Source organism: Beta vulgaris, chromosome 5, assembly GCF_026745355.1.
Source record: "Beta vulgaris subsp. vulgaris cultivar EL10 chromosome 5, EL10.2, whole genome shotgun sequence".
Classification (NCBI taxonomy): domain Eukaryota; kingdom Viridiplantae; phylum Streptophyta; class Magnoliopsida; order Caryophyllales; family Amaranthaceae; genus Beta; species Beta vulgaris.
The window spans coordinates 20,984,695-20,994,430 of record NC_079206.1 but is presented as its reverse complement, the minus strand read 5'-3'; the positions used below and the strand labels follow the sequence as shown (position 1 = coordinate 20,994,430).

At 32.3% G+C, this 9,736-nt stretch overlaps 1 protein-coding gene across 1 annotated transcript; it reads right to left on the bottom strand.

Moving 5' to 3' along the window:
* Positions 1 to 3,847: 3,847 nt before the first annotated feature.
* Positions 3,848 to 7,026, bottom strand: LOC104893284 (expansin-A7-like). The gene is made up of 3 exons (XM_010679384.3): positions 6,775 to 7,026; positions 5,088 to 5,403; positions 3,848 to 4,439 (listed from the first exon to the last, which is right to left on the bottom strand). The coding sequence occupies exons 1-3, from the start codon at positions 6,998 to 7,000 to the stop codon at positions 4,130 to 4,132; spliced, it is 852 nt and encodes a 283-aa protein (XP_010677686.2). The 5' UTR covers positions 7,001 to 7,026; the 3' UTR covers positions 3,848 to 4,129.
* Positions 7,027 to 9,736: the final 2,710 nt, after the last annotated feature.

The window sequence follows — 9,736 nt, the reverse complement described above, 5'->3', positions numbered from 1 at the left end:
CGTGAAATAATATCAAGACAATTTCTTTGTGAAGACGTTCTATTATACATATATTTGATATTGAGGCTTCATAGTAAGAATTAGTTTATACTATTTGGCTTTATAAAATTTCAAATCATATAAGTTGTGTAAATAACTTATTTATAAGTACAATAAATTTAGGCATCAAGAATACATTATATATATGTTGCTTTCTATGAAGATATATTACTAAACGTACCTATATTACATGATTTTTTGTATAATAAATCATTTTCATAAGATTTATTTTGTGAATGTTCATTTTCCTAAATAAAATAGATCCTAATATATGCTAAATTTTAAAAATGTGCAATTATAATTATTTACCTTTTAAAACTTGTTAAAATGTATATTTTAACCAAAGATATGACTTATTCAAAATAAATTTGAAAGTTTTAGTTGACAGGTTTTTTTACATTTACTTATTTTGAAAAATACAAAAATCGCCTACTAATCAACTCTATTTTAAAACTATTTTAATGCTTGAGTTCAAAAAAAAATTCGTTTACCAAGCAAATAATTATTTTCTCCAAAAAGTAAACCTTTTTTACTACTTCATACAATTTAATGAAAATTACATTATTGTTGTCGTCTACATGATAACTAAATATAACTGATGAATGTAGTACGAAATTAAAAGAAACTTACATTTAAAAAACAATTGCCTATATATCGATGAGACAATACGGAGACAACACTTAAACAATATATTAATGAAATTTATTACAAAATAAACATCTAATTACAATTATGACATATATATATAAATGATAAGAAGAACATAAGTTCTTGATTACATTTGCAAGCATTTACATACTATGCTAGGTAACTCCTCAAAACCTTTTAGAGTCCGTAGCTCATCAAATCGCGTCGATTACCTTCAGTAAGTTTCCTCAAATATCTGTTGTTCGTGTGAAGGTTGGAAAGCCTCATGTTGCAGTCCAAGGGCAGCTAGACTATTTGGGAGTTGAGATTTTTCTTTCGAAACCCGCTGATGGACAAAGCTAGCTCACATTGTCTGTTCGTCGTGGTCACATTGTTGCCATTTGTGCTTTTAACAGCTTACTTGTCCTTGCTCCTCTCCTAAATTTTCTTCTTCTACTTTTCAATTAGGTAATTTCTACCATAATTGTATGTAGTTTTTGGCTGTTCTAAATTATGTGGTGATGACCAAATTTTCATCCTTCTGATTATTAGTGATTGGCATCTGGAATGGCTACTTGCTGTTGCATATGTTGGGGGGATAAGTGCTCCTCTTAATTATCGTTGGGTATGTATAATAATTTTGTCCTTCCTCAATTTATCTTTTATTCCTTCAAAGAAAAGTGAATTTCTATTGCTTTAGCCGTAAGATGTTTCTGCATATTATCTTTAATAATCTAAAGTGAAGAGTGAATTTCTAGTGCTTGAGAAGTAAAGTTGTAAAGGTATCTGCACATTATATTTAATAATCTAAAGTAAAATGCTTGGACGAACAGCCGAGTTTGGTATATGATCCTAATTATCATCAATTAGATTGGATATGCATATTTAAATTTACTTTAGTATCAATTGTTAAATTAGCATAAATAAATAAGCTGATTTTTTTGTACATCATCACCAATATATATGAAATGTTTATATATCATCACTTATTAATAGATCACCAATATGACTTGTACATCATCACTCATGGAAAAAAGTTCCATATATGTAATCTTTAGAAACCATAAAAAACATTATTAGCACAACAACATGTACATATGAGCTTCGAATCATCAACTTAAGCCGTAACTCTTTCTTTAGCCTCTTACGTTGTTGCTGCTTTGTTTGCGTTACTACTATGGTATTGTGGTGTAGTTGGTGCTCCAATTAAAAATATGGGCTTTTGTATACATATGATATTGAAGAAAAGAAGATCTCCCTACTCTATAATATCCAAAGCATACGTATAACTCAATGAATAATTTTGGAGTAGGGCACGTTTTGGAGTAATGGTGAGCTATGACATGGTCTATATTTATACTTGTAATATTGTATATTTAATTGATTTTTTTTCTAATTCCAAAAATATATATGATTGACTTGATTGACATTTTGGATCCCTTACCCCTAAGATACAGTTCAATATCAATCAATTAAATCAAAAATATCAATCAATTAAATCAAAAATGCCAATGATTTAGTACTGATTTAAATTCATAAAGATTTGAGGATACTAATTGCCTAATTAAAGTCATAAATCACCTAAAATTATGGTTGATTGACAATTAGCATAAATATTGATCGATATCTTAATTTTATTACCATGTTAATAATTTTTTATTAATTTCGGATACTAATCTAAATTAAGTGATTGATTGACAATTACCATTAACGGAGGCAATAGTTAAGATTGATTGATAATTTAAATTACTTGCCATTTTTAGTTGCTAACTAAAATTTTCGAACATACCAATATGACAACTAAAAATTTCGCCAAAAGCATATTAATTTAAGATTTTAATTACGTAATTGTAACCATAATTAACGTCAATCACATTAATATACTAATAATTGTTTCCTTAATTATATCGATTACGTATCAATTTGATTCTGAATCTTATTACTGATTTCCTAATTTAGTTCAATATCAAATCATACAATTATATGCGTATTAAGGGAAAGGATATTCTTTGATTGCCTTGCCACGTGGACACTATAATTGAGCTTCGAAAAAATACTGATCAACGGAGCATGCCACGTCATGCCACGTGGGATTGAAATCTCTAACTGAACGACACGTGGCCTGAAGGATTCTACTTTAAATATATATATAGATAGATTAGGCTTTGTTTTATAATGGAAATTTGGTCCTCTTTTCCGTTAGTGAGAGAAAATGACCATAATTTTTCATAGAGAGTAAAGATAATCAATATTAATAGATGGATTGATTTTATTATTGCTAATTGTGAAAAAAGTATTGATGACAATACTAAAGTTAACGATATGGAAGGTTGAATTTTTGGTGAAAGAGATTGAGAAATATGATAGGGGATAACGTGAATTATGGATGCAGAGATGAAAATGTGGAGCGTTTGCCGTTTATACAAATCATGATATTTTTCAAATTGGGCCTTTTCAAATAAAACCAAAAAATTTTGGACTGAGGGCGCTGTGCGGAGGGGCTCTTTGCATACCCGTAGCTACGGTCGTGCTTCGATCGATGTAAATAAGATCACCATCATCGAATTTTCGATAGCGACTCTTCATAAGATTCTTTGTTAGGACATTAATTATAGGATGGCTTTGTAACACTCCCTTTGATGGAGTCGAGTATATCATCAATTCATCACCAATGTGCATCTAAGGCCAACAATCGTCCTCAATAACCAACACAAGTTCTTCCGGTGCATTTTGTCCTCACGCATGCCCACCATGAGAAACTTCAAATAAGGTCACTCATCCCAAAACTACTCCCAGTCAAGCATGCTTAACTTTGTAGTGACTTAAGAAATGAGCTCATTAAAAGAAAGATGTATCTTGTTGGTATAAGTAGTCTACTAGATTCTTTTTAAAGTATCATGAGCGATATTACAGGCTTTGCCACACTTAGTTCCTAACTAGCTTAGTCTTTTAGTTTGTTTGGGGCATGTTGTCCTCTCATTTGCACCAAAAACAAATTATTACAAAATTAACTATATGATGCAAATATATAAATACAAAAATGCTTAATCGATTGAAAAAGTAAATATTATGATGTTAGTTAAAGTCCTAAAGGGCGAGAGGATTGGAGAAAATTACTTATCTAGTTTCACTCTCATTCATCAAGTATAAATTGCAAACACGTGATGGTTCATCCTTATCTAACACTTAATTACACTTTATTATGATTGCATCACGGTGAAAGAAAACATGCAATCAATAAATTTGTCCTTGTAGGATCTTAATTATGTTAGGATTGAATGCCAACTCAAGTAATTGGTAAACACTTGAGTGACACTCACAACGCCCAAAACTTTGAGATCCAAATCCATCTACCTCACTAACCTTTATGGTGCTCTACACACCAAATTAAATAAAGATAACAACTGTGCTAGGACTACAAATGTTGTGATGGTCCTAAATCAAGTTGTAGCTTTTTCACAAGTTAGTAAAAGTTGACATTAGCTTGGTAAGTTTGGCCAGTAGACCAATATGAATCAGCAACATTGTAAGCTACAATGGTGTGTCCAACTCCATTCTTGATCTTGAAAGAGAGAGATTGACCTCCTAATTTAGAAAATACTTGGTAGGAAGCTCCCCAGTTGCGGCTCATGCTCAACCACCCGGTGCTTGACCCTTTAACCCACATTTCGGATACATCTCCACTTCCTCCCACATTTATCACATACACTAGCAACCAGTATGGGTTGCCTTGGAATTTGAATCTAATTCCTCCTTGCCTTATGCATGGCACCCTGGTAAAAAAAAAAAAAAGTTAACGATATGATTTTAGTTATATATGCGGATATGCCTCTTTTGAGGAGGATTTAAGATAATGCAAAAGATGTGAAGTTATATAAATGTGAAGGTTTCGTGGTTAAGTTTCATTAATCTTCATTAAAAAATCCCTCCTGTCTTTATTAGTTTACGCGTTTTGACTTTTGACACTATTTACATACATGATTTTGACTATCTCTTGTCATTTGTATTTAAGGAAAATTATAGTCATGTGAGATCTTGTTGGATTCGTCTCAATGTGTATTATCCAAATATCAACTTTTTGTAATTTTTACTTATCGAAAATTAGAGAGATTAAGGTTCAAATTAGTGTCTCGGCAAATGTACCTCAAAGAAAGGGGTAAACTAATAAAGTCTAGAGGGATTACATGTTTGGGAAAAAAGCTGTTAATTTTTTTTAACTTTTAGTTTTTTGATTCATGAGCCACAAATACAGTACAAACCACAAATGATTTAACTCATATCTCATGGTTTTTTGTGTTAGAAAATACCTTTTTAAGTTTTTAGACTTTAGGTGGTGGTTCTTAACTTTGATTTTGATGTATTGAGCATTGATCCATTTTATATTAATAATAAAACAGGATTTCTAAATTAGAAAGAAGTACCTTCTGTACATGACTGGGATAATGCCAGCCTTCCATTGAGCAATTTTCATGAACATGGGCTTAGACAAGTCAAAATGGGAGCGAGGTGGGTTGCACCACCCACCCGCATTGGTGTCCTGGTACCAGTTTGGTGGGCAAAGGTTGGTAGCCGTGATTTTGATGGTAGGTCCATAATAATAACACCACTTTGAGTATTTGCACTTGATCTCATAACAAGTACCACAAGCTTTCCCATTATTGAACATCACGGAGCTAAGAGCTGCCGTTTCTAGTCCATACCCGCTATCGTGCAAGTTCCCGTACCCACAAGCTCCTCCTGTTTGTTAACCCATTTTATATTTTTGTTAATTAGTAATTGTCTAAAAAAAATTACTCATCAGAAATCATTGGTGATTTTATTATCTTGAATTTGATGGCAAGATTCCCCTAAAAAGAAAGAATTTGATGGCAAGACCCATCAATATTGACAAAAAAATGTTGATAAATGAGAGTCGATTTCAGATCTATGACTCAAACACATAATGTTGATCTATCACATAGTAATCACTAATTGGCTAATGCTAATGCATTCTTGAATTTGATGTAAATGTATTGAGTGTATTAGTTGTTCCGTTTATGTTGTAATGTAGATAAATGCAAAAAATGCTGGATTTATTAAAATAGATTTTTCATAGTATCAAAATCTTTTGCAATTTTTATAGATAAATTTAAATTGTCAAAGACATTCATATAAAAAGTTGTGTTTGATTACATGAATATTTTTGTGGTGTAGATCTCAATTAGGTATTTTGCCCTACTAGTGGTAAAAGAGAAAGTGTTGGATACAACGAAGTTAAGTCATAATTTAACATCTGTTTTTCATAGTCTTGAAAACACACTATCAATATATTTATGGAAAATTCTCAATGATGATCCCGAACTTTTTGAGTTTTTCATTAGTGACTCTCAATTTTTTATTCCCATTGCAGCCTTGCAGGTAACCCTTAATTATTGTTATTGTTTCAAATGCGATCTTATGAAGCACAAAAAATTGTTAATTCCATTAACTTTCCATTGGAACTAATGTCTTGGCACACAAATCAAGGTGATTCCGATCATTTTATGTCAATTTTGACATCAAACTTGTTCCTTAAGGGACAAAATGACACTCAATTTCTCAGCAGACCCGTTTAGGCATGAAAACCAATAAATACTTTAAATTTGACCTTAAGGGCTAAAATGATCCCGAAAATTTTAACCGAGCTATATTTGCAGCATGCAAACCTAGACAATTTTCAACCATGCAAATCGAGACATTTATTAATGAAAAGTTAACGACACTAACGGTTTTTTACTCTATAAAGTCATATTTGGGAATAAAACAATAATTGAGAGCTATCAGTAGGAATAAAAAAATTTAGGACCACCAATGAGAAAAAAGTTCAAGATCATCACTGAAAATTTCCCTATATTCTATTACATTCTATTACGTATGAGTAAAATAAATTATTATATATTAAAACACACATTAAAACAAATTTAACAAAATCTTTCTATAAGTTGAAGGACTTTAACTGAGAAAAGGCATACAAGGTAATTTGGAATAGAGGAAGTGATGACATGGCAATTGTCTTGATCATGGACTTTGACAAATACTAGCATGCAAATTATAAGAACCTAAATCACATGTAAAAAATTTAGAACTAACCCATAGTCTCAGAGGCAGTTTCATCCCCGTAAAAAGTAGCATGAGCGAACTTCCAATAATTTGTTGTCGGAAAAGAAGGTGGCGTAGGCGTATAATAACTGTTGTAGCTGTTGTAACTATTGTAGCTATCGTAGCCATACACAACCGTTGATCCCATCATCGCCATCGCTAATACGATCACCAGCAGATTACAACTTCCAAAATTTGATCTTATCATCATCCCCATTTTGTTTGTCTTCCTTCCTTCTCTCGTTTTAGTCGTACTCGTGTAAGTAGTTATACATATTATGCTAAATGAGCCTAGGTATATATATAGAGCTCATTAACTTCAAATAGTCAACGAGTTTAAACATTATACGTGATCTTCACAACTTGGAATTATACTTTTATTTTCTTGGCAAACTAATCAAGTCAAAATGTTTAGGAGTGCGAAAAGTCTAGCCGACTTGTAAACAATTAGATTTTTGCTTGAAATGTGTTATTAGTCGAGCACTGCTAAACTTGACTTGAGATGGTACTCGTAAATAGGTTTAGATATTTGAACTATATTATTTTTACATGCTTCAAAAATAGATGAGGATGTTTATTTATTAGCAAAACTCAAATATATAATAAATGCTAAATCAATGATATGATTTTTACTTGATTACAATTTTCTAACGTAGTTGAATTTTGAACTTGTAAATATGAGCTCCAAAAAATTCTTGAGACTCAGTTTGATCAAGCACTAATGCACTATAAGGAGCCAAGATCGATCGAGCAACCCGAGTTCGAGCTCAATTCAGCTCGTTACGACTTACGACTTACCACTCCAAGGGCCATAATCAGACAATATGAATATCTCTAGTACTTAAGTAGTGATACTTTATTAGTGATTACGGAAATAGAATAATTGTTGAATTTCTTCTTTATACTCTTCCTCAATAAAATTGCCTCATACTGTCATACATTGTCTTTAACTAAAGGGCTTCATATATAAAATTGTCAGTTTCTTTCTAAATTAAACCTTCTTGAGACAAGAAGTGTTTGATGAAGTAATATGTTAGTTATATTTCTTCAGGACATACATGCTACTTTCGAAATCTTACAGTTGAAAATAAGCAACCAAAAAATAAAAATAATTCTTATTTCTAAAAACTCACTTTTAGTTACAAAAGAAAAAGCAAACCAAAGCGAATATTTTTATTGATTAATAGAGTAAGTAACACATAATATGATAAGACACTTGTTCATGGTTTAAATATTAGTTAATTAAAGAAATAGTGCATGAACCCCCACTAAATTCGACCATACAATTAAATCAGTGCTTTTGAAAATGTATATTTTGGCCGTCTATTGATCTAATCTTTTGATAAGATCTTAATCAATCGGCCGGTTCCAATGTTTTGGATGATGACCTCAACTCTCTACGTGCTGGCAGGTCATATATAACTCTTTGTAGATGTATGAAAATTGCGGAGTCAACTTATTATGAATGATCCAGTCAAATAAATAGAAAACTTATTTTAAAATGATGAAGGTCCTCAACAATGTTGGTTGGGAACTTTAGAAGTAATAAGCAATTAAGTTACTTATAATTATCAAATGTCACCTATTAAGGTAGCTGACTAGCTGGTAGTGCTACTGCATATATCTCCAAAACAGTAGATATATATTTAAAGTTTGGTTTTCCTTCAATTAATGTATCCTTTAATATTAAGGTATTAAAAAGAAGTTTCCGATTATGTATACCACCGAAGCCATTTATTTTAAAATAAAGAATGTCAACCAAAAAAGCTTATATAAGTTGCCTAGCTAGAATTTGAAGTGTATTTGATTTTGTGTATGAAGTCATAAATAATACCATTGTAGATAAAATTTGACACGCATGATTTTGGGTAAGTTCGGGCCTGTTCTCCCCAGCTTATTTTCAGTTCAGTTCAGTTCAATTCAGTTCAGTTCCGTTCAGTTCAGTTCAGATCAATTCAGTTCAGCTCTTGACAATACTTTTACTCTCACATATCACTATTCATTTCAGTTCAGTTCTATTCATTTCAGTTCAGTTCAATTTAGTTCAGTTCAATTCAGATCAGATCAGTTCAGTTAAGTTAAGTTCAGTTCAGTTCAGTTGTTTTAATTTATGCCGAAGAGAACAGGCCCTTCATCTCAAAGATTTCGATCATCTTGTCTTAGCGCAGATCAATAAGCCCATACCAACAAACATTAATAAAGTTGGTGGAAAATAAGGAAATACATCAAGTCTTGAATAATTTCGAAAATTTTAGGCTCCACTTCTTGTGGTTTCTTGCTTTGAGGTGCAATTTTTGTGCTTTATTAGACATGTTTGGTTTTAGGTGCCACCACAAAACTTCAATAACTATCAAGCATTGTCGAGCATCAAGACGGATATGCATCATCAGCGTACGTAGAGAAGATTTCAAAGGCAGTAGTACCAAAGAAGCTCAACCTCCCCATCCTGACTGCCACATATGACGGATCCACTGATTCGATTGCAAGCAACGAATGTGGCAGACATCCATACTCTAGCATCTAGCCGAAGCATGTATGTGTAAATATTTTGGAGCAACACTGATTAGATCAACCTTCAAATGGCTTGGATCTCTGAAACCGGGAAGCATCGGCAATTTCTCAAGCCTGGTCAATTAGTTTTACGGCAAGTTCAAAGGATGTCACAGCCTGGAAAAGAAGACGAGTGATTTGTATGGAGTCGTACAGAAACCAAGCAAACCTGTTCGAGACTACTACAGCCACTTTAACAAAGTGGTGATTAGTATCAAGGATTTAGACACAAAGACAACAATCGAATGCTTCAGAAAGGGATTAGTCCTCCGTTCCAAGCTGCACAACAACGAATTAATCCTGCACGACGCCATTCTCAACACAATATGCACTCGTCATGTATCAGAAGGAACAAGTGACCGCAAAGCATTCGTCCCTAAAAGGCACAATTAGAGATCTCATC

Coding starts and splice junctions, on each gene's coding strand:
- LOC104893284 (XM_010679384.3), bottom strand. CDS start 7,000: ATGGGGATGATGATAAGATCAAATTTTGGAAGTTGTAATCTGCTGGTG. Junction 5,404..6,774: donor AACTGCCTCTGAGACTATGG/GTTAGTTCTAAA, acceptor GTTAACAAACAG/GAGGAGCTTGTGGGTACGGG. Junction 4,440..5,087: donor ATCCCAGTCATGTACAGAAG/GTACTTCTTTCT, acceptor TTTTTTTACCAG/GGTGCCATGCATAAGGCAAG.